Here is a 25,454-nt window from a genome sequence, read left to right as displayed (position 1 = left end):
TGTATTCTCTCCCTGTGCTGCTCTCTCTTTCCATCTCTCTCCCTCTCTCCCTCCCTCTCTCCCTCCTTCTCTCTCTCTCCCTCTCTCCCTCTCTTCCTCTCTCTCTCTCTCTCTCTCTCTCTCTCTCTCTCTCTCAGGTTAACTGTGTGACGTTCCCGTCTCTTGCATGCCTGCCGGAGCAACAGCTGCTGAAACCAAACGAATGGAGCTACTGTGACTTCTTCTGGGTAAATTCACCGTAGCATTTATGAGGCTAATGTCTGTAGTATGTCTGAGGGTTTAGCTCAAGACCAGAATTCTAACCCAAGTCGAGGCCGTACACATACTGCTGGAATCAGTGAAACTTTATCTCCTGATGTTCATTTAGAAATCATGTAAAACGTGCTATGTATGATTTGGGACTTTTCAGACTTTTTTTATCTTTCAGAAATAATAATTGTTGCTGTGCAAAGACGGACTTATGGTTTCATACACTACAACTAACTCCCAGGCTGTATCTCTATCTACTACATAGTTCACTATATTTACTGTCAGTCATTAAATGAATGCACTATATAGTTTTTTCAAAACGTCCTGTAGGGGAGCCAGAAACAGCTAACTAACTAACTAACTTTCTCACAATGCAGTTACTGTATATCGATGCAAAAATGACAGTAGCCTGCTCATTGTTGAGTAAACGAATGTATTATACATGGGGAGGGGTTGCTACTGACTCCATGGCAACATGACAGTGTACTTCCTGTTTACATCCCCCAAAGCATGACAGGAACCATAGATGTGTACAAAATAACAGAATGCAAGGTTATACATTTTGTATTCTGAATATCTGTTCTACAAATGAATGAATTATAAACCTAATGCTTAAATAGTTTACTTTCACAAGGGCTAAAGACATAGTCATCACTAATGTAAATACAAAGTGACCAAATCCATCCAGTATTTTATATTGTTGACAGTACTAAGGTGTAGAATACCCCATGAAGATGTTTTTACATCCTTTGAACACCAACATTAGATCCTCTCCGTTCAGATACATGAACAGGTAATATTACGATATTATTATAGTTATTCACAAAGAAAGACTTTGTAGACTCTCTCTCACACACACACACACACACACACACACACACACACACACTCATGTATATGGCATTTCTGAGTAGCTTAATTTTTCTCTAATTTAACAATATATGGCATGCCTACAAAAACAATATAGTGCATGTCAAGTGGCAATGCACTGTAAGTAAGGGAGTAAGAAATGAGCAAAACAGCATTGGGTTTTAAAAGTGAAACATTACTGTAGTTCTGGATGTTAAAATGTCACAATTTAGTTTTAGGAACAATAACTCCTCAAACTAGGAAGATGACAAAACAGAGGAAAGTGGATGAAAGAAAAGATCTAGATGATGACACTTTTTAAGAGAATTCGTGAATTAGAAAAAGCAATCATTTTAAAAGCTGACACTGCTGCCCTCCCCGGTAAATCACTAAGTCTATATGAATGAAAAGGATTGTTTTCATTTTAAACGTGACTCCATATTGATCTCAGACTGCCTGTGCTGCACGCTGAGATTCAGCATAGGCTCTAATAAGATCCAGTAGGGTAATACATTACATGTAACGGTCTGGAGAGCAGAGAGCCAGCTGGCCTCTGCTGCTCTGTTTAGACATCGTCCACCCCTGCAGTGTAATCTCTACCAGGTGTGGTGGAGTCATCCACACAGAGGTGACAACACAGTGGAAAGAAAGAGTGAGTCGGGAGAGTGGACACCAGAGCCAGGGAGTGGCAGCTCAGTCACTCTCAAACCTGCTGCTCCTGGCCTCTGTTGTCAGGACTTTGACTTACAGTTTGTTAACATGCTCTTAAGTAACCACTTTACTGTTGCCTTTCTACATGAATCTGTTTTTTTAAATCATGTAAACTAGAAACACATTATTGGGATTAGTAAAATGTGGTTAGCATAGATTGAATTCTGAGGAGAATGTCAGGAAAAACCTGATGTCCTGATCATATGTGTGCAGAACTGGGTTTGTACAGTAATGGGGTTTAACCAACAGTGCATATGCAGGAACGATTTCAGACAGAATAAGTGCTTACTAGTAGTCTTTTCATTCAGAATTAAACTGACTAAACCTGGTACTGACACACAGGTGTTTCTAGGATTCTAGGTGAGTTATTTTACACAGGTTCACTTTTCTATTTTTTTTTTCTATTTCTGTCTAACAACAATGACTTATTATCATCTAATTAGCAAACATGTATTTGCAAAGGATTTCCACACACTGAACATTTGCATTCATTTGTGTTGCATGTCTGTCCACATAAGAAATATAACAACAATATTCATATTCATTTGAGCAATTTAGGTTTCTTACGGGGCTTAGTGCTGGACAGATAGTGTTCAGTGGGAGTATCAGAGAGGCCTGCTGCTGAATATAAATTGATCTACACTTTCAAAGGTTTTCAGCAACATAAATACCTTATTGAGTTAATACTACATCAAATCCATCATATCAGAGATGGACTTGCCTTGTGTGTTAATGCAGCCTCTCTCCCAGCATGCAGCATGCAGTTTATTTGATCAAAGTGTTTTGTGTTTATGTTTGTTGTTAAGTGTTGGTTTGTTCAATGCATCTGTCGTTTGCTTGCTGTGTTTGTCTCGTAGACTGATAAGAAGGATCCCCAGGGCAACAGCTGCATCACAGGATTTGAGGTTTTGCTGCAAAAACAGCTGAAGGGGAAACAAATGCAGAAAGAGATGGCAGAGTTCATACGAGAAAGGTATCAGCCATCTCCCCTTGTCTTTTTTCACACTTCATCCTCAGATTGCCATGAAAACCATACAGCTGTCATTACAACAAACTATTTCCCCTTTTTCTTTGCTCATTCATGTGCATTACTGTTTTGCACAACACAGGAAACACACTTGGAAACAGTCCGATTGCGTAAAGGCTGTGAGGTAATGAAACTCTCTACTTCCCTCTCAGGATAAAGATAGAAGAGGAGTACGCCAAGAATCTCTCCAAGCTCTCCCAGATCCCTCTAGCGAGCCAGGAAGAAGGGTGAGAGAAGGAGAGAGACAAAGCACATCTCATCATAGAGTAGCTTCTCACACACATGGCCGGTTAGGACAAAAATTAAAAAACAACATGTTAAATCTTAAAAGAATAAGTATTTCCACGATGCAGGCGCTCTAGAGATGAGGAGGCTGTAAATGATGTGTTTTTGGGCTTCTACCTCCTCAGCATATTTTGTAATAATATGAATGCGATACTTTATTGCACCATAGAGGGCCTATTTCTTTCCAAGAGGGTTAAAGGTCAGGGTCAGCTGCAGAACAACAGCTATGAATCTGTGGAGATTTAGTATCAGATGATTGACAATCTGGGAAACATATAAATGGCTGTAAAGAAACAAAGCAAAAAAGTCAAACATTCTCTGGTTCCAGCTTCTCAAATGTGATAATTGCTTCTGTGTTTGAAGTCATTGCAAATTGAATATGTTTTTGATTGTAGTTTGGTCAAATATGCTCTTTTGAAGCATTTTCCTTTTATTTTTGGACATAAGATATTACTATTTTATAAACAAAACAATTAATCTGGAAATATTGTTGAAAGCTTGATCAATCATAGAAATCATATAGCTGAGTCTCTCAAATAAAGTGACATTGCAGCTTTTGCTGACGATGGTGCAAGTGACAATTACGTTTTCTTATGAAGCCCACTGCTTTTTTTCGGCAAGACCTGCCCTGCGTAGCATGCAAGCGCTAGGATTGGCCAAAGTCCATGCTCATGCAAGGCAATGGAAGACTGTTGATTTTGACAGCTGTGCTACAGCAGATTCACCCGTGCAGTGAGTCCACAGGTCAGCATAGCAATTATTCCCTTCATTATTTGACTGAATTAATCTTGATAGCTGACTTTGAAATACATTATGGTCAAATTATACAAAGTAATCAATGAATCGTTGAAGTAGAATCTTCATTGTTTCTCTGATGCCTTGATTGGATTTGTAATCAAACATAGTTGCGTCGCACGGACGTCTTGCCAAACTAACGGGACAATTACAGGATAATGATGAATTCTAAAACATAGTGTAACAGAAGCACAACTAGATAAAAGTCATAAAGTCAGCAAACTGGCTAAATGATGTCAATTACACACAGTGCTTGAAGTGGAAAAAAGTACTCCCCTTTCTCACATTATAGTAGTCCTACATTTCTGTAGAAAATGTAGGACTATTAATACGAGGAGATCTTGCTAATGTTCATCACATAAATGTATTTTAAAGAGAAGAATACGAGTATTTAGAAAAGGCTGTAGCAGGTCTTGGGGTCAGATGTGCATTCACAACTAGGTGAATAGCTTCCTGCTGATTGCTGCTTTAAAAAACAGCCAGACTCTGGTTGTTCATCTAGACCAGGGGTCTGCATGCGGCTCTTTAGCCCCTCTGTTGCGGCTCCCTGAGGCTACATCCACACTAATACATTTTCGTTGTAAAACGGAGTTTTAACAAACAAAAACGATCTCCGTCCACACTGCGTTTCAGCATCGTTTTCGAAATGATCTCCGTCCAGATTAAAACGCCAGAAAACTAATATCAAGTGAATATTCACGTACACTGGCCATGCTCATGTTTGTGAATTTCCGGGTAAGGGTCACGTGATAGGGGCGTGACGAATCAGGGAAGGACACGTCGTGACTGCTAAGAACCAATCAATTACCGAATGTGGGTGTCTACGTCATCGTTTCTAAACTTATGCGTTTATGAGCGTCCACACGAAGAGGTAACCCCGGAGTTTTCAAACTCCTCCGTTTCCGGCGTAGTGTGGACGCTCAGTGTAAACATAGCAAAACAACAACGTAGTAGTGTGGACATGGCCTCAGGCTTTCACCAAAAATAACATGGAAATAAATAAGTTATTTTTATTAAATTTTTTGCACAGTGGACAATCTTTCAAAGGGAACACCTCTTATCTTGGAGTTTGAGGTGATACTGTGTCACTGAAAATAACATTTTGTCAACTAAAATGTGCGTCACATCCTATTACACCTGTCAAGCGCCTTTCCCTGCGGGTGGCTAATCATGATTTGCAGACCCTCGCCCTCGGTAAACTATCGATGGATAAATCCCAAAAAAAGAAAAGTCACGGAGGAAAATAGAGAGTTTAATTCTGCGTGGACGTCTTCATTTGCTTTCACTGCCAACGATGCTGGCTTACCTGTATGCTTGAAATGTGGCGAGAAATTAGCAAACAACAACAAATTGAATGTTGAAAGTCACTTCCAGAACAAGCACACAGCATATGCTGAAAAGTGTCACACTGGAGATGAGCGAAAAAGAGCGATTTCTCAACTGCTGCAGCAAACTCTCCTCTTCATAATAGTTTGATATTGTTATAACAGGTAAAATAGCAATAAAATGTCAAGAATTGTCTTTATTACTATACAGACTATAGTTTTTGTATATATAATATAACTATATATATAACTTTATAAGCTGTGATATTAAATAGCTTTTACGGCTCCAGACAAATTTTATTTGGTAAAAAATATGTCTCTTTGGATCGTAAAGGTTGCCGACCCCTGCTCCAGACCAAAGTTAACATTGTAGCTGGCTGCTGTAGGCTAGAGGTGACTGAAGCATGTGCTTTTTTTGATGCTACATCGATAAGCTCTTGCTGCAAAGAGTAGTGCTGGATTGCATTACACATAGAAACATTAGCTTTATTAGCTTGCTTCTGGTCTGTATTTAGCGCTGGTTGGTTAGAATTTGAAACTTTATTGTGTCGCTGTCTGACTCTGTACCAGTTTTGTACCAGTTCTCTTTGTGTTGCTCTGTTGGAGACAGGCAACTAGTATAATGTTACTAACATTATGTACTGTAGACCTTTAGCCATAGACAAAGCAAGAGTGGAAACAGAAAAGCTAGCTTGCGTCATGTAGCTCAGTGCCGCTGGGTAATGTATTCTATTTAGGGCTTTCATGAATCGCACACCTGATTTAGAAAAGGCTGCAAATTTGCTGACATTAGCATATACTACTGGACATACACAGCCAAGTCAGGCTGAAGCAATGTGCTGAACTAAACACGCGTGTGCAGTGCTCATGAATGCATCTTTTCATCTAAAAGAGTGAGAATTTGTTATTTCCTCTTTCAGAAGTTGCATAATCTAACTTTAAAGTCTGGTCTAGGTGGAAATAAACACCAATGTCAAATTAGTCGGTCAATTAGCCGGTCAGGCAGACAGCTCCTAGGCGAGCTAGCCAGTCAACTAGGCGGTCAGGCGAGACATCCTGGTGTGAGTGTGGGTCTGGAGGCCCTGTCAGTGATGCTGTGAAACAGTATGGCCTTCCTGTAAATCACTAGATGCTTTGATCTCTGTCCTGCAGCATACTTCAGCTATTAAGAAAGAGCAGAGGAGCGGAGAGGGGTACAGAATAAAGGAGGAGAGGAAGAGTGAAGATGAGGAGGCAGACATTTAGTTGTATGTGTTGGGGGTTGCAGGGGAAAGGGAATAAAGGGAAACCCTGCAGGGAAAAAGAGCTTGCTACCTCTCCTCTTGTCTCCAGTCTGACAGCAGAGGGATATCATGCTGAGGGCAGGGCTTTGTCTGATTCTCCGAGGGAACTCAGGAACATGGAAAGTAAGCTGACAGGAAGCTGAGCGGGGCACGGACGGCTAAAGACACCCACAAAGAGAAGAAGCTGTGATTTGTACAGATGCCGTTATTAAACTCATCTTTATTAAGAGATTCCTTCAGGACACAGTGAGAGTGCGTAGCAACAGGACAAAATATCACTGCAGCATCACAATATCAGACTAGAACCAGTTTCAAGAGGAAAAGTCATAAAGTTACTGCCAGTAATGTGCTTACATGTGTTTCAGAATAAATAGAATGCATGCAGTTTAGGGTGAGTTGGACTATCTTACTAAACAGACCATATGCTTTTGCTTGCCACCATATGGTAGCTAATTTTAGCTAGCACTACTTTTACTGGATGTACTGTGGTGATACATTCTGAATTCAGCAAAAGTTACATCGGCTCACTTTAACTTCAGTTCAAAGATTAGTTTGTTCACATTTATACAAAACCAAGAAAGTGGGCGAACGTGCAAATGAGCTTTAGCTAGGCTTACCCTCCCCAGCACTGTTTACGTGCATGTCAAATACCCCCTGTTCATATTAGCATGGGAAGACAGGACTAGAGTGGGTTGGAATTGTCCCATATAGAATCCAGATTATGCCACCCGGCTCAGTCTGCCCACACCCAGAAAAGTGCAACACAATACTTTCATTATTCTGTCCCTCAGGCCAGCTCTGTTGTCAGACGGGACAATCGTTGTTTTGTTGGTCAGTTCCTACCATCGGACCGGCCGCGGCCCAGAACCAGCCGTCCTGAAGTTACCATTTGTTTGGTACCACTGTATCAGTTCTGTTGAATCCAGGGAGAACACGGCAGGAGATTCATTTTCCCTGCGTAGTATTTTCAAAACAGTATTTTGTTGGCAAGTGACTGTGTGTCACTGGGGACTGTGAGACAGTGGGGACATGACAGATGGAATTTACTGTGTGAATAGCATTTAACGTGGTGCAACTTTTGCAGCTTGGAATCATGAGAAATGAACAAAAGGTTTTCTTTCCTCGTAGGTTTTTTAGGTAGAGAACATATTGTACTGTACCTGTATAAAGTGGCCCGAGTAAACCACATTATAGATGCCATGAAATAACATCTTCACAAGCTTAAAATGTGATATGTTAATGAGTGAATGTTAATGTGAGCTTAAGAAAAACTGACTTTGAAAATGTTGACTGAGGAACATCCAACATGTTTGTTAGACCTGAAGGATACACACATTCTGTTTTGCTGGGTAACAGAAAAGTCCATTTTAGGTTTCTGTATGTGGCGCTCTTTTCTTTGTTCAGCCCTGGTGGCTGTTTCTAGGTATTCTTACAACTCTCTTCATTCCAACCAAACCACTATGTCTCCTGGGTAAAACATAAATCATGTCAGTTCAAACCACAAATGCGTATGCAAGTGTCTCGTCTGGCTGTCCTTATCATGCTGTGTAAGCAACGTATGTCATGCATTTGCATATATCACTTCTCTGAAACTGTGGAGACATTTGGACCTGAATGTATGAACATGCAAACAAAAAAATCAATTTGTGAATGTGTTCACAAAATCTGTAGAAAAAAGACTTTGCAGATCTGTCAAAAAAACTGAATATGAAAAGAAATGACACTGGGCACAAATGATTACAACAGTGTGGTCTCTTTATCTGAGTGAAGAAAGCAGGAAACTGTAATTGAACATGCACTGAACACTGTGTGTGACATTGAAGTTACAAGCACCAATTGTGAACCTGCCGTGACAGCGAAATCTGACTATGAGGACAATATTTAATATCTGTGGACACTTTTAGTCTAACTGCATTGTAAAATGTCCTGTAATGTCATTTTCCCCACAGATTTACAAAAGGTAATCATCAACCATAAGATGTGAAAATATTTCACAATTTGATTATAAAAACAAACTGTTAGACCCATTTCTGATGTGTGCTAGACTTCATACTGTGTCAGGGATGTTTTGGGTGACAGGCTGAGGGAATTCCACACATGTCCTGTATTCAGAGCGATGCTTTGAAGTAACCCGCTTCCCCATAAACCCTGTCAGTCCTGGACCTAAAGCCTGGTGCCTGTGACTGTGTGCCTGCTGGATGATTGTTTTACAGGCTTCCTGCCTCAAAGCTAATTATCAATCATTCCCTTTCTTCATATCCAAACAGACATGTGGCCTATTTAAAAGACAACTTATGTATAATTATTACGCAATGTGCATCGGCTAACTTAATTTGAATGATTATCAACAAAACAATACAGGCCCTCTCAGTGTTATTGCCCCCAGCTGTGTTGAAAAGCTGAGAGCCGTATCTCATGTCCCATGCGTCCTAATCATCTGTTGAACTGGCTGTGGACCTCAAGCTCAGCTCTCTAGATTTACTGGTTACTTGTGTATCCGTGAACTTTTGCACTGACACTGTTGCTGAACCCCATCTGTGTGTGTGTGTGAGACACTTTCTGCTCTCCCTGCATGTCTTTATGTAAAAGTGTGTGTGGTCCTTTCTTGTGTAAGATATTAAACAGCCTCCTTCTTATCTGGTCTCAGGACTCTGGGGGAGGCTTGGGCCCAGTTGAAGAGGAGCCTAGCAGACGAAGCTGAGGTTCACCTAAAGTTCTCCTCAAAGGTAATTTATCACACTTTTCTCCACCCCGAAACAGCCACCTGCTGGATGCCCACACCTAAAATCATGTTCATGCATATCTGTGGATTGAATGTGAAGCAAATTTCCTCCACAACATCAATTTGACTGCTCAAGTGTTTTTGTTTGCAGCCATTGTCCCAACTGTATGTTAGACATTGCAACTAGCTCAATTATTTGCACTGCTCAGAGTGGATCTATTGGTGTTCACTCCCTTTACATTGACTTGATATGCGTCCCTGCATCTCTAAATGTTGCTTTGTGTTCTGTCTCTACACACAACTTAACTTAGATGCAACAAGGCAAAAATAGGAGCTATGAGGGTCATGTAAATATTAATGAATTCAATCACAAAAGTGCAAAAGAAGACACAATAAAAAAATAATGAAAATGTACCATGGTCGCCTCATCCCTCTTTCCTCGTTGCATATTATATAGAAAATGTATTTTGACATCATTCTTTTTACATAATAGGAATTCTCCCCAGTATATATGCTGATCCTCCAGTCAGGGTGTACTGATACTGAGAATCCAGCACTTGTGTTGCATTTCTGCTGAATTTAGAATCTTCAGCTCAAGTTTTCACCTCCACCACTGACTTCGAGGGGAACTGCTCCTAATTTTAGGGTTGTGAAGTGCAAGTGTTATGGTTTTGTCTTGGAAGTTGAGAGAGGGACGAAGGAAGACGAAAAATGGCCAGGCCAGGATCACAGCTGGACCGATGGAGGAAATGGAGCCAGTGATGTTATCCTCCAGAGATGCACAGATGTGCGGCACAGTTCCAGGTTCTTGAATGAGAGGGAAGGATCTGAGTGGAAATGAACTTTGAATGATTGTTTCCAATGTGACTGCAGGAGGGAGCTGTAGCTCTCATTCATCACTGAACACCACAGCACTTATTAGGATCATATAACCAGGGACGGGCTTGCTATTCACAAGTTTCTCATTTCAAAAATAATACTATCGTGTCACATTCCCAGAGCAGTAAGGTTTCATTCTGCGTGTCATTTACATTTCCTTAACTTTTAGAAATCTGGGCAAATCTGAAAGGAAGCCAAGCAATGTTGAAATATAATGTTCTGGTTCTTGTTTGGCTCCAAATATCTTACCGTTTATCTTCTAAACTAGCTCATTGTTAGAGGATGATGACATAATGTTGAAAGCGACTACAGGAAATGGAACTAATTATGTTTTTGGGATAATTAAATCAGATATATAGAGAGGGGGATTAAAGTGATTTCCCTTTTTGATCGATAACATCATTACTGAAATGAAAATAATTATTTTCATGACTTGCAGCTGGAAAAATGAAGTTAATTTGACTTCAACACCACTTGTTATGCATGAAGACTTACTGTATCTGCGTGTGGATTCGTGTTGTCATTCAACCCTTAGGGTTCTATTTTAAACAGCACCACTGTCCTTAGTTGCAATAGATGCAGGTATCATTTTCTCAGATATATCTAAGAGTGAACACATAATCACCACTGAGTGACACCAAATTGAGCTGTGTGCTTTACTAAATAGTTCTCGTTCTTTTCCCACCACAGCCTGATTGTCAATACAATAGAATTGAGTGGAAATGTTTTTTTCCAAGGAATTCTTTCCTATATCTGTCTTGTTGCAAACAGGCTATCCTCACATGACACTGTTCAACTGAATGTGATGAGCTGAGGAGCCGAATACAGCCCTGGCCTACTTTATTTCAGCATCAGTGTGAGTCTATCAGACAAACAAGCTCATACTGCCTCAGAAAATGCAAAGCTTTCAGACCTCACTCTTGTGGACACCCAGAGTGAAGCATGGATGTATTTAGAGAACTGGATATTGTTCCCCCATTTATTCCAATGACAGTTGCTCACTCAGTGATTCCCCTAGTTGCTCTCCTCTCCTCGTCTCTGTGTTTTATCGAGGGCAGGGCTTTGCACAGACTGTGTGTGCGTGTGAGAGCAGAGTGACGGCATTCAAACACTTGGTAGTACGCTAACTTATTGCTCTCGCAACCAAAATTTGTTCTGTCGGTAAATGCAGTGACCTGAACCAAGTAAGAGAAGATATGAGTCTGCTAGCCGCTGGGCTAATTGATGCAGTATAGAATGCCATAGGGTTAAGCTAATCGTTTTTCTTTAAGCTCAGGATAAGCTCAGGTAATATACCTTCATCTTTAGTCTTCAGAAGTGTTTGAAGTAAATCTTAGCCTTTTAACATGAGTACAGTTGAATTTAACGTTTAGCTTTTTGTCACTGAAGTTAGTTAAGTAATGTGCGGTTAAAGGTTAGCTTGTTGCATGAGGTAATATTGTATTCCTTCCTGAAGTTACAGTAACTGATATTATCATTTAAACACAAGTATGGTGCAAAACAAATTGATTGATGTCCAACTTCTTGCCAACGTATCATTGGTTTGTTACATAATGTGATACCGTGGCTCCAAAGTTACAGACGTTACCTTCTCGTCCTGAGCAGGAAATATTTATAATTTTTTATTTCAGTGCATATCTAGTGCCTTTTCACGGCTCTACACATGGCGATGGCTGAGCCAGCAGCTTGCAGCTAACAATGCTAGCAGCGCTAACAGTGCAAACAAAGGCAACAATGCTGACAGAGCTAACAGGGTTCACCTGATGGGGAACTGCCATGGATGTATAAAGAGAACTGGATACAGCGTTTGAGGCTGCACCCTGTTCATTCCTATGAAAGTTGCTCAGTTATTAAGCAAAACAAGTTTGACTTCCGAGTATATAACTAAGATTAAATTATATTCGGGCAATCTTCCGCATCGATGGGCCCATAGGTCATGCGCTGAATGTTTCCTTTCCCCTCCTCCCAGCCCTCGGTCCAGCCTCGTTCTCATTCACATGAAAGGAAGGAGGAAAATAACCCTGGATTTGTCTATCAGTGCATTTTACAACTTTTAAGACCTAATGGCATAAATAAATAATAAAGGGCTAATCAAGTGTTCATACTGGAAAGTTGATTTACCTAAAAGAAAATCGATCCGTTGAGTTACAGACATCTCTCTCCTAATATAGGTTTATGGGAAAAAGTATTTTTGGGCCCAATGGCATCACATGACGGACCTGGTAGATTTGTATTCCAAAGCCTGGTGCTCTTGCTGGGGGCTTCCACAACAACAAACCTTCCTGAGGTCCTCTCGTATGATCTTCTGCTGGTCGGCATTGAATTATTGGTGTTTTTGTTTTGAGCAGCTCCAGAGTGAAGTGGAGAAGCCTTTTCTGGCCTTCAGGGAGAACTTTAAGAAGGACATGAAGAGGTTCGACCATCACATTGCCGACCTACGGAAGCAACTGTTTGGTCGCTATGCAGCGGTGGAGAAGGTACACACCGACACATACAGATATAAGAACAAGCACAGCAACTCTAATGTATCACAGTTCTGTCCTTGTACTCGGCAGCAGCAAGATTTCAGGAACCATCTTGCTGGTGATTAAAATTCCACATCTCCTCCATAAGCAGACGGCTGTTTCCCGTCCTTGGAATGTTTCCTGCTTTTTGTATACATACAATGAAAAGCGATTGGCTGAAGCCTGAAGGCAACTGCAAATCTGTCTCACATCATCTGTCAAATCTGGGACAAAACTGTTTGTCTGATGGACAATTGAGCATTTAAAGCAGGACAGGAAATAAGATACTGGCTATGGATGAATACCGAGACAGCGCATAGCAGATGGCATCATCACTGTGATGAATAGAAGCAGACTGTAACATTATACTAGCTACAAACTTTATCACTTTAATTAGAAAATGTTTGTTTATGGGGGGAAAGTTTTTTGCCTGAAACTAAGCTAAAAATGTAAAAGCAGGCCATTTACCGAAAGTAGGACAATAGAAGGGCGTCCTGCTTTAGGATAAAAGATTTCATCTGTGCAACTGTGAGATCTGAGCGTGTCTGTGACTCCAGTCCCTTACTCTACCTCCGGCAGGCCCGTAAAGCACTGGCTGACAGACAGAAAGAGCTGGAGTTGAAGACACAGCAACTGGAGATCAAACTCAGCAACAAAATTGAAGAAGACATCAAGAAGGCCCGCAGGAAATCCACACAAGCAGGTCAGAACCAGGGGTCAAAGATCACACTGCAGGTCACTGTGGGGTCAAAGTCTCACTCAGGTGTTTGTTGTTTAAGGAAGCAGAGAGCACTGCCCAGCAAACTCTCATGTGTGTTTGTGAATGTAAAACATATGGAGTGACTGTATGTTGACTGCTAAAACAGATCATACACTGTTAATACAGGTTCCACAAGTTTTTTGTAATTATGTTAAGTGCTTCCAATTTCATTTAAAAAATGTAAAGCTTTTAAGTGTCACTAAAACTCTCCTGTACAGTGAAACAGTACAGGTGAGCAGCCCTGTGCACTAAAGTACTTTGTACTCACTTGATTGATAGCAAAGTGTTTTGACAGGGCTGACCTTTGAGTGAACGGAGAGCCGGAGATTCCAAAATGGAGGAAGCAATCAAAGCACCAGCCACTTTTACTTAAAGTCACTACAAGAACTGGTGATGAAATAGTCCCAATTTAAGACTGATGGCTCTATATGAGCTACATAAGCAAACAAGACCGTCAGCGCGAAGGCTATTACTATATAGCTCAGATACTGTAGTTCACTGCTAGTGGCCCCGAAAGGCTTCAGTGTTTATTACACCCCACCATAAAAGAAACCAACATGATGTAGCTGAATGTCAAGTTTGTGCAGAGGGCCATTACATCCGATGGTGTTCGGTAAATATCTTTGCAATCTGCTTTGTAGAATTTGTGCTGAGTTTCATCAATAATATTAGGAGTCATCCTCGGAGGAGCTATGTATCCACAGCGAGTGTAAAAGCTCTGAGATACCTCATCATGGAGCAAAGTGTTAGAAAAGGTGGAATTGTGACCTGGTTGTTCACTAAAGTCACTGGAATCATCCTCTGGGGACCATGAATTTCACGGACGTCTGGTCAGGCGTTGTGAAAATATAATGCTCTTGACCAAAGAGTTGGGTTGTTTGGCCTTGCCTTTAAATCAGTTTGCACAAACGTTTGTGTTAATCTCAATTACTAAATACAATGTGCAAAGAAAATACCTTTGGAAGGCGATAGTACTCTGTATTGTAGATATGTGGATCTGGATTTCATCAATCAACCTCTAGAATTCCTTCCCCAACAGATGTAGGATTGTCTCTTATCAGAGATCATCTGAGGATGATCAGCAGTGCTTTGTGGCAGCGCTGCCTTTAGTCCAGCTACGAGTCAGACTCCACCGACGGCAGAAGCAGAGTTTAGTAAATGGACATAAATCCATATCCTCCTCCTCGTTTCTTTAGCCCTTCATTGAAGCGGTCACTTGAGATTGGCTGTGAACCGAGATGCTGTGTTTGTCTTTTCACATGAGTCATGAGCTTTATCAGCACTTCGAGCCAGACTGGGAGTTTTTTTTAATAGAGGGTTGGAGGAGGGAAGAAGGGGGGTCAGGAATATTCCTGAGTGACTGTGTTCACCCAGACTCTCAGAGAGGCGTGGCAGTGGACTAACTTGACAGTCCTTGTGGGACATACACACATGTACATGTAATTTCATCTACTACAGAGATATTTTGATCCGACTTATTCTGCTGATTTATTGAGTGAAATTCTGCTGTTCATATCTTTTAGACTTTTAGATTAAGAGACTGATATACATGTCAAACTTTTGAAAAATGACATAACACAATCTTCCTCTTACAATTATAAAGTTGAATTCAGGAGTAATAAAACACATCGCTGCTCAATTCAGTACACTCGTGGCTTTTCCTGCTACACTCTCAGCGGGCGTTGAGATCAAAAACAGCCCTCTGTTAGTTCAGAGCAGGGCTGTGTTGTTTGAGCTTCAGTAGGACATGAAATATGTTCCAGGAAGTCAAGGTTGAATGATAGATTCTTGAGTTTGGTGGCTCATGTTAGCAAACTTTACACAGACAGTGTAAAGTAAGTAGTCAGTTGTGTAACTGACTACTTACTTACTGAGTCAGTTTGCTGTCACTACGCTTTAGCCCTTAGCATCATCCTGTAATTACCACTTGTGGCCATAGTGGCCGCTGTTACTTTTTACCACAAGTCTGGTAACAGCCTCCTTCCCAAAACAGGTAAAGAGTTAGCAACACATGCTATTTCTTTGGTATCAAAAGTCAGATTTCATCTGATGTGAAAAAATGTGATTTAAGTTTTTTGCTTAGTCTACATGAGCTTGTTACATAGTTATTTATGGCAATCCAGTCTCATCAGACTACATTCACACACATGTTTCTGACAGTATGCATGTCAGGGTGCGAGGGGTAAAAGAGGCGGGGTGGAAAAGTAGCATTAGCAGCAGCCGGGTGTGTTTGTAAAAGTGTTTAATAGGTGTGCGACCTGAGGAAAGTGACTGGCTAAGAGTAAACAGATGTAGACTCTCCGCCCAAGTGTGATGTCATGACTCAACCAGGCACGACCACATGCTGTCACACACAAGTACCAATCCTCCATCCAAACTGGCTCTCCTCACACACACATACACACACACACACACACACAGAGTCATCCCTCCTCCGTGCTGCTCATGCAACCGGGTAGAAAAACAGCAGCAGTTGTTGACGGTGCTCATTGCGTCTGGCTGCTAGTGATGATGACTACAGTGTGAGGGAAGCAGAGAGGAGACTGATGCCAAAACAACTAAAGCCCGGCATCTGTCTGCTCATAACAAAGACTCATTATCGCCAAGTGCTCTCGCTGCCTTGGACTGCACACAGCATGAACTCATGGACGTCTCCTTATAGCAGGGATTTCCTTATGCTGTTAAATCAACCACCTAAGGCCATGATCACCCTTTATGGACCTCATTACTTTTGGGAATTCATTGATTTCGTCTTTTTAAGGGTGTGAGGGCTGATGTGACGAACTGCAGTATAAACAGCAGCTCTTTTGCATTTTCTTCCCATTTTACTTCACTTTCTATTTATAGATGCATATTCTGAGCTGACCTGAAGACCCTGTTTACTGTAAACTGTGCTGCAGCAGCAGCAAACACTACAATTTTGTGATGTGCCAGTGCACACCGTCCTCATGAAATTAAATGTATGTTCCTTTTGACCTCTTAAATCCCACAGAGCCGCGACTAGATCTGTCACTGTAAAATCATGCTGTACGGACAAACTGTGTTATTTTAGTTATTCTATTGGGGAACTCAACGTTTCCACAGAAACCAAATATATTAGTGTCAAAAATCAGCTGTAAAAGGTTAAAGATCATGTTGGTGAAGTGAATGATAATGAGGTAATAAATCATAGAGTACAAGTCTAGTCTGCCTCAAAGTAACTTCTGTTGTGATTTGACACTATGTAAATAAAGTGTGGAAAACTAAGTGTTAGGGAGTTAATTATATAGGTATTTTACAGTAAAATCAGCAAACTATGATTTCTGTAACTTATTTTTACATCAGTAATGGTAAATGGTAAATGGACTTGCATTTATACACACCTTTCTAGTCTTCTGACCACTCAAAATTCACCAATTCGCACACACGTACACTGATGATAGAGGCTGCAGTACAAGGTGCCACCTGCTCATCAGATTCTAATTGAAACATTCACACACTAACACACCACTCCGACTGGAGGAGCTGGGAATGCCCGCTCCAGCTCCTGATCCACAGCCGCCCCGGTAGTGACATTTCCGTCCAACATTATTTTCAGCCGACATTGAAGCTGTAGTAATTTTATAGAAACATTCTAATTAAGTTATTTTGTAAGTTGACTTTGGACATCCTGTACAGCTGCGTCCATCCCACCCACGCCTATCCCCGTATTGTGGCCATGTGCTGGATGTAGCTAAGGTACATCGGTAGCTAGCTATTTAAAAAGATGACGTTCCCTTCTTAATCCAATACCTGACCTATTTACAGCTACTACAAGAAACTTCCATTTTGTCTTCATTTTGTCTCCCGTTCTGGATGAAAGTGCGAGTGTTTCCGAGCGCCAGAGTCTGATTCATCAATCGGACCCAGAGGCCCCGATGACAAGCATGACAATGAATAACTCTATAGAAATGGATTCATGTAGGGGCATAGCCAGTGATAAGTTCCTCACAGTAACTTTAATTTGCTGAACCAATTGGAGTTGTGCATTATGATTGAGTGGCCAGCACCTGGACTGCAAACTACAATCCTTTGTCGTTTACTACTAGATATGACTGATAAAGAATTATACCACCGCCTGTGCTGTCACTGGAACAGTGACACTTCAGATGAAGGCCACTTTTTGGTCCCCAGACTCCACTTTGAGAAACACTGTCCTACACTGGCTGTGAGCTATTTAGCATTCCCACTTAAAAAGTACAGTATTAATGTGAATAATACGTAGCAGATATATCAGCAGACATTGACTGCAGAAGATTGAGAGTCATTTGCAGAATGATCCGCATCATTTCCTCCCTGATTCAATCTCTGATGATTAGTGTTTGTTTTGCTGTCAGCAGCATACAGGCAGTAACGGATTAGACCTTTCCTTCTATCATTGCTTATGTTATCATAATGGAATCTATTATCAGTCCAGATTGTCTGCACTGTTCGGGATAATCGCATCAGCTGAGTGAGGTGGAACAACAACTGTACATGAGTGTTGTGCAAAAGCCGTGAGTGAAAAGGTGGGAAGTAGCGCCACCTAGTGCAGAAATGGGGCATTGTAATGTGCAGGACACCCAGAGAAACATTGCTGGCAGAGACACTTTGTCAGGTCTCATTGTATTCTCTTCATTGTCTCTAACAGGAGACGATCTGATGCGCTGTGTCGACCTGTATAACCAGTCTCAGTCCAAATGGTTTGAGGAGATGGTCACCACAAGTCTGGTAAGAAATCATGCATTTGATGTGTGTGGTTTGGTGTGTGTGTGTGTGTATTTGTTTTCTTGATAAAAACTTCTTTGCTTTAACACATTTTTTCACAACTTTTGCAATGTGCAAAACACATAATGTAAATATCATTTTTCCAGTTCAGTAGAAAGAGCTTCAGATTTATGTTTCTATTAATATAATTGATGGACCTCTATAATCATCCACACATGCAAAATGCACCTACAAACACTGTTCAACAATATCTGAAGAGAAATGGGGAACTCCTCTTTAATGCACAGTGTGTATTGCTATGTTCACACTATGAGCGACAAAAGCATCAAACAGCCGCAGTGTGAACACAGCTTATGTTTTGGGCCTTTCCCAAAAGCAAGGAATCAGGGCTCCCTCTGACTTTTTACATTCATTCAAAAGATTTCCTCTTTAACCGCTTTCATGGAATGTGTGAACATTTTACAGGGAATTTGCGAATGATTCTTGTTAAGTCACTGTACTGTAAGTCTTAACAGCATTGCTGACTGTCTTGTCTGCTCAGTGTCTACAGATGGAAGAGTAGAGATTTCTCCATGACTCAGTCATTACTAACTGCTCTTCTCCTCAGGAGCTGGAGCGGCTGGAGCTGGAGCGGGTGGAGATGATCAGACAGCATCTGTGTCAGTACACCACCCTTCGACATGAGACAGACATGTTCAACCAAAGTGTAAGTAGGTAACTCACGATCACAACTACTAAGAAACACTACTCCACAGTCAGAGGTTAGGGCTGCCACTGAGAGAACGAACATGTATCTGGTTAGAATCAACGCTACAGTGTAAGGTCACTCCAAAACATGCCTCCAAAGGTGTGTGCTCGCCTCTGTCTCTGAGGCTACAGAGACACCTTAAGTGTTGTTACGTCAGAATACATTTTTATGAATAACTTTTATTCATATGTGTGTAAGTAGAAGTAGAAGTCAAGTCACTTGCAAGTATAGGCCTTGGTCTAACTAAAATGTTTGGGAGACTTTACGATAAACAAGACTTCATTGATCCCCGAGAGGAAATTCGAATTTCAGCAGTTAAACAGGCCAAGAGGTAAGAAACAGAGAAAGAGTTGATATTAAAAAAGGCTATGTATAATATAAACATTTGATTGCAAAATCTGATGCCAGATTGCACAGCAGTGCTTCTGCCTGGCTTTGGTTGAATTTTTCTATCGCACACTTTGGTGCACTTCATGATGGCTCTTACTTTATGTATATTTTACTTTAGCGTATATTGTACATTAAAAGCAAGCAAATTTCCCTTATGGGAGAATAACATTTGAGCTGAATCTATCCCATCATTACCCCACCTACACCACTGAGCGACGTGAACATTAGATATCACCTGAGGCGATGCTTCAACTCTTCTTTCTTTGTCCAGACGATGGAGCCGGTGGACCAGCTGCTGCAGTGTGTGGACCCAGCCAAAGACAGAGAGCTTTGGGTACGGGACAATAAGACTGGAGAAATCAGGCCAGTGGACATAGAGATCTGACCCCAGTGCTGTCTGACAGCTCTGCACATGCACACTTGCACCATCTGGCTCACACTCAGACACTGTTCCAGAGGCTACATGCCTGAGGACTGACTCAGAGATGAAATCTGTGCTGGGATCTTCACTCCCCCCCCACTGATCCATTTGTGACTCCTAACAAACTAAGGGATGATCAGTCTTGCTGAAGATGGAGTCAGTATAAGGGAAGTATTGTGAGAACCCGAAGATGATGACAGGTGGTGATGCCCGGCTGAGATGGTACAGGAAAATGGACACGATGAGTGTGAATTGTGAGGCGAATGACTAAGAAGCACCTACAATGAACATTTAAACAGCTGTAAACGTTGATTAGCTTCATGTCATGCAGCAGTATATGTTCATCTTGTTTGTGCTTTTGCTCTGTGAGGTAATTCTCTGAGTCACTTGCGTGTCAAGTTTGCAAAATCATTTAACAGATGCTGCTAAGCAAAATGCATTCTGACCTAAGAGTGCTATTACTGTGTACCAGAATAAGACTAAAGTATTTTAATAATACTAATATCCACCGTATGCAGGTATTGAGTGTTTGCTACGCCTCGCCCAGCCTTGCTACTGTTGCTAAGCCTGTGTCGCATTGCACATATTTAGTTCACAAATTGTATCTTTTTGAAACAATAGGTCTTTGATTTCAAACACAAATAAAACAAAGCAGATTCTCCTTTCTGGATTTTGTTGACTGAAACGAGAACTCTGACTAGCTGTCTGTTATTAGATTGTGTAAATTAATGCAAACGCCAAATCCCAGTGACAACCTCCGGTGTTGAGAAATGAAGGCAAAAGCGAGTCAATGCCCTGAGACCCACATCTTAAAATGCCCAACTTTACAGCAGAAATAAGCATTTATATAGGACTTATCCGTTGAACTTATATTTAGGGCTTAAAGTCAGGCATAATTAAGGGTGTGGCTGTTTTAAGTGACAGGTGAGTGCTGTCCCAGGTGGCTAGCTTCTAGCTGTCTCCTCTGCAGCGTCACCTGGACCCGCCTCAGCTCCACCAGCGATCAACCCCATGTTTGGATCAGCTGGGAGTTATGCTGTCTTCACTGCCTAGATGGTGACGGCCAGGGCCACCCACTCAGAGCGTCACAGATGGTAATATCCCCTAGTATTATAATTCAAAATGTGTTTGTTATAATATAGATTTGGTTTGGATGTTGCTGATCATATGAAATATATCGTAACAGTATAATTCACTTTCATGAGAGAAAAGGATGTACCAATGAGAGACAACTTGTGAGTTTGGCAGACGTAACTCTGACACAACTTAGGCTGGATTCTTTTGTAAATTGCCAGATTACCACTGAAGGTAGGAAACGTTAGGCAGTAGCATGCTAATGTCTGCATGCAGCCTACATTCGATCAGACACATTCCTTACATATTTGGTCTTTTGGGTTTTTGGTTTACCCAGCAAAACCGTTTGATCTGTAATATGCTCTTATTAGTTTATGCGTGTTGAGAAATCCAAAGCCTGTCAGGCTTGCTGTGCCTAGTTGCAGTTGCTAAGCTATGCTTGTAAGTAACTTCTTGGTCGGGGTTTAGCAGACGACAAATCCCAAATCTGGCCACACTTCTTAACATCTTGGAAACATGACTGAAAATTTAAAATTTCATTTCCACCAGTGTTTTACTTCATTCCCATTAAGAATTAAGAATCAGCCAATTGCACTTTATACCCAAGTGATTTTTAGTAAATATACTGTCAGTTGCTGTTCATATGAAAAGTATTGGAAAGAGAACTTACTTGTTACACATTTTATTCCTATTGGAAGTCTGGATGTTTTGGTGATGTTCACAGGAGCCTGGTGTAAATATATGGGATGTGTGATTTGCAATGGAGGATGTAAAATACAGTAAATAGTAAAGTCTTGCAAAAAGACTGAAATTTGGTACTGATAATGTATGGAATATACAAAGTGTTTTATATGCAATATATAAAAAAAATAACAATCCTCTAAAATATTCTACAGTTTTGGAAATGTAAGTCAGTTGCTTCAATTAGATTCAGTGTCAGTGAAGTGAAATGTTGTTAGAAATGTTGTTTTACTGCCATGACTTCTCCGGTATTACTGCTTCGTATTACTTGACTTTAGAGGGAAGAGCAGTGACATGCTTTTGTACATTAACAGCTCAAGGTTGGCATTTTTCATTAATAAAATGAAAATATGTATCTCATGTTAAAACATGCTCCTTACCGGGTTGTTGTGTCGATTTTCTATGACCACAAAATAATAAAAGGCATATTTCTACAATGCAAGAAGTATTTTATTTACTAAAAAACTTGTTTTCACATTCAACTATAAAATGGGTTGATCAAACCATGTTCTAGATTTAGGCAGCAATAATAAAAATGGTTTAAGTTCTGACAGAGATACACTTGGACTTTATCAGATAGGTAAAATACATTGACACTGCATTTCTTATTATTGACCTAAAATAACCCATGTACTGTATGGAAGGCATATCTGGTAACACTTTTATAATAATACTTGGCAATAAGTCATTTATAAGCCATTTGTTCATGACTAATCATCATTTCATGACTAATCATTTGCAAATTATGTATATATATATATATATATAAGTATAGATAGATATGTATAGACATAATCTGTAAGCTTCACCAGTTTGACTGAACACATAATAGCTGCTGTTGTAGCTGAGTTAATTCATCAAAAGGTACATAAAGTAGTAGTAGTATAAAATGTTAAACGTTGTCGTCTTCGTAATATCACTGTCAGGAATCAGCAAAAGCTGACTTGCTAAGCTAACATTAGACTTCTGGGCTAACCTGCTAGCCGATCCATGTTCTCCAAAATCCTACATATTTACTAGCCTCAATATTCTTCCGTACTAGCTAGTAGAACATGCTATAAAGGTTACTAGTTAGCTATTTAAAGTTGCAGAATATAGTGCTCACTATGTCATTACTTCTACCTTCTAGTCCAGTTCAATGAGTCATTACTGAATAAATTGTTATGAATTGCATTTTTTGTGCATAGAGACAACAATGTTTTGACAGTATACCATTTATAAAGGATGAATAGTTTATAGGCTACCTCAGAATAACTGCTATTTATTATTTTTGTTTACAAATGTAAACAATTATATGTTAATGATGTTCATAATAATCTGGTTTATAAATGATTTTGAACTGCTTGTAATAAAGTGCTACCTTTTGGGGAATTTAGAACACAGTTACAGTACAGTTTTCCATATTCTATCCATATCTGTTTTTACATACAAATATTACATTATGCAGTGGATATAAAAGTGTGTTGGCGTGTGTTATTAAAGTCAGGATCTTGCAAACAGAGAGGAAGGAAAGAGTACATTGTAGAAAAGTCCGATACACAAACAGGTGACACACACTGAATGTGTAAAGACCTGCATGTGTTGTGAAACTGCAGTTTCAGCCTCTCTGATGTTTCAAACTTCATACTGTGCCTTGTTTCGCTTCTTCAACAGGCATCAGAGCTGGAGCGATGTAGTGCCTGGAGAGTTGGATCGGTACTCTGAAATGCTGACCGTGATCACGTCACAGCTTGGCTTCTAATCAACCATGAGCTTTTTGAGAGAGTTGAGATACACTGGGATGAGGGAGCTGACGGACTCGTTGTCGTCATTGAGGATCTTCTCCCCTCTGCCCTCTGAGCCCACAGAGCTGGGTGACCTGACCAGGCCAGGGTACGGAGTGCTGTAACCCTGATGGAGCACAGACATACCTCACAGTCATTAATCAGAGTGAACAATGCTATCAAAATCACTGGGGATTTCAGTGATTATTTAAAGCAAAGTCAAAAACGACAGTGTCATTTTAGTTGATTCTTGATATGAAACTGCAAGTCAATAATCAAATGCAAAAATATTATAAGTGTACTACCATCCATTTTTAAACAATCATACATTATCACTTCCTGACATAAAAACAATTAATATCATGTAAAAAGATATGAAAGACAATTAATGCGCTTTTATTCTCATCATAAAGGACATCTTTTTTGTACATAAAAATCTGTTTATTTAAAGGATAATTAAAACAAAATTCAAATATGTATTAAGACAATTGCTTGGTGTATTCATTCTTCCTGTTCACACTGTCCGTTAAGATCTCTTCTTCATAAAGCCCTTCAAATGGAAGTGATGGGGACAAAATCCACAGTACTCAATATACAGTATGTATGAATGTATTCCAAAGTTTATATGACGCTTCAGCTGTCTGAGTTCGACAAATCAGACTTGAAAAATGTATAACTGAAATTATAATTGAACTTTAAGAGCTTGTATAATAATAATTGGTCACTATATTTAAGGAGAATATCTCAAGGATGCATGGGGTGTGTTAACACCAAATGCGAAGCAAATGTTTTGAGCAGAGCGATTACATTCAAAGTCAATTTGAAGATGCAAAATTATGACGGGTGACCCAAATGATGGAATACCAAAGGCACAAATACACAAAATGTGTCGTTCACATTTTTGAATTGAAATATTTCAACTCCAGCAGGAAATTATTGTGACGCTGTGTCATGACAGCATATCAGAGATTCTCCTACTTTCGTCACTGACGTGCTGATGTTGTTTAATCAGAAATGGAGGACAAAAAAATATTGTAGCCATCTGTGGACACCCAGAGCTCAACAATAGTACCTCATATTGGTACAGAGACTGTACAAAAATCTGTGTGTGTGTGTATAGTGTATGTAAGTAGACCATAGACTGTCTATGGTATAATCAATAAAGCTGCTGCTGTATTTATGCCTAGATGACTTTATTGTAAGTGTTAATGGAGCAGCTACGTTAGCATAGCTAGGACTTACCAAACCAAACTCCATTTAGAAAACAAGCATTTTAAAATGCGCTTCTTACCTTGTGGACAGATGAAGCATAAATTCAGACTTCTTACAATCTGCATCATTATGTAGTTATCTCATCATTGTTTTGATCTGTGTATTTGGGTTCATACCTCTGTAGTTAACCAGCAGACGTACTCGATACAGAGAATACAGCTCGGTGAAATGCCTCTTGGTAGTAAATGGTAAATGGACTGTACTTGTATATCTCTTTTCTAGTCTTTCCAACCACTCAAAGCGCTTTAACACTACTTGTCATCATTCACCCATTCACACCCATTCATACACTGATGACTAGTGTCTTGCTGGTTTGTTTGGTTTTCCAATGTAACTGGGGCTTCCACAACATGTACAAAGCGGTTAGTGGCATCAATAGAGGTTATGAAACATTGTTGTTATCTACATGGAGGTCAGTCTTCCTCCTTCACTCGCACGTCGGCGAGAGTTGCAAATAAACACAAACAATCCTGTGGTCAAACTTGCACATGAGGCCAAAATTCGCTTTGCTTGGTGTGAACACAGCATGAATATAGAGTTAAGGATTGTTCTGTTAATGCGTGACTTCATCTCAATGAATGTGGAACCATGCACCATATACACTATTCATAGGTTAAGTTGAATGAAATCCACACTTAAACATAAAAAGGTGCTCTGCTCTGATGTTCCCAATGACAATGCTAACATGCAGATTATTAGCCGGTATAATTAAAAAATGTTAGCATGCTAACATAGCTCTAACCATAAAGTACAGCTGAGATTTGAATATAATGAGATTTGCAGGTATTTGTTCATAAACTAATATACGTTTTGGCCTGATGATGGTGTTAGAGGAAAAGCATCACTACAATTTGTCCTGACATGAACGTGTGTCAAATTTCCATCCATACAATAATTGTGGAGACATTTCACTGAAAACAAAAACATCAAT

At 40.2% G+C, this 25,454-nt stretch overlaps 2 protein-coding genes across 2 annotated transcripts in view; one reads left to right on the top strand and one right to left on the bottom strand.

The window, feature by feature from the left end:
• The window catches only part of gas7b (growth arrest-specific 7b), a 65,820-nt gene extending 43,887 nt beyond the window's left edge, over window positions 1-21,933 (top strand). The window contains exons 6-14 of the mRNA XM_076093590.1: window positions 138-227; window positions 2,667-2,782; window positions 2,989-3,063; window positions 9,172-9,250; window positions 12,474-12,602; window positions 13,209-13,332; window positions 18,038-18,117; window positions 18,722-18,820; window positions 19,524-21,933. Coding sequence (XP_075949705.1) covers window positions 138-227; window positions 2,667-2,782; window positions 2,989-3,063; window positions 9,172-9,250; window positions 12,474-12,602; window positions 13,209-13,332; window positions 18,038-18,117; window positions 18,722-18,820; window positions 19,524-19,637 — 906 coding nt within the window. The 3' untranslated portion in view covers window positions 19,638-21,933. The remainder of the gene's footprint in view (window positions 1-137; window positions 228-2,666; window positions 2,783-2,988; window positions 3,064-9,171; window positions 9,251-12,473; window positions 12,603-13,208; window positions 13,333-18,037; window positions 18,118-18,721; window positions 18,821-19,523) is intronic.
• Window positions 21,934-23,225: 1,292 nt separating this feature from the next.
• The window catches only part of LOC142951253 (putative uncharacterized protein MYH16), a 40,609-nt gene continuing 38,380 nt past the window's right edge, over window positions 23,226-25,454 (bottom strand). The window contains exon 23 of the mRNA XM_076092746.1: window positions 23,226-23,378. Coding sequence (XP_075948861.1) covers window positions 23,226-23,378 — 153 coding nt within the window. The remainder of the gene's footprint in view (window positions 23,379-25,454) is intronic.

The sequence above is a fragment of the Anarhichas minor genome, unplaced genomic scaffold (genome assembly GCF_050575085.1).
Source record: "Anarhichas minor isolate MPS153535 unplaced genomic scaffold, ASM5057508v1 ptg000017l, whole genome shotgun sequence".
NCBI lineage: Eukaryota > Metazoa > Chordata > Actinopteri > Perciformes > Anarhichadidae > Anarhichas > Anarhichas minor.
Note: the sequence above shows the minus strand (reverse complement) of the source record. Positions and strands in the feature narration are given on the sequence as shown.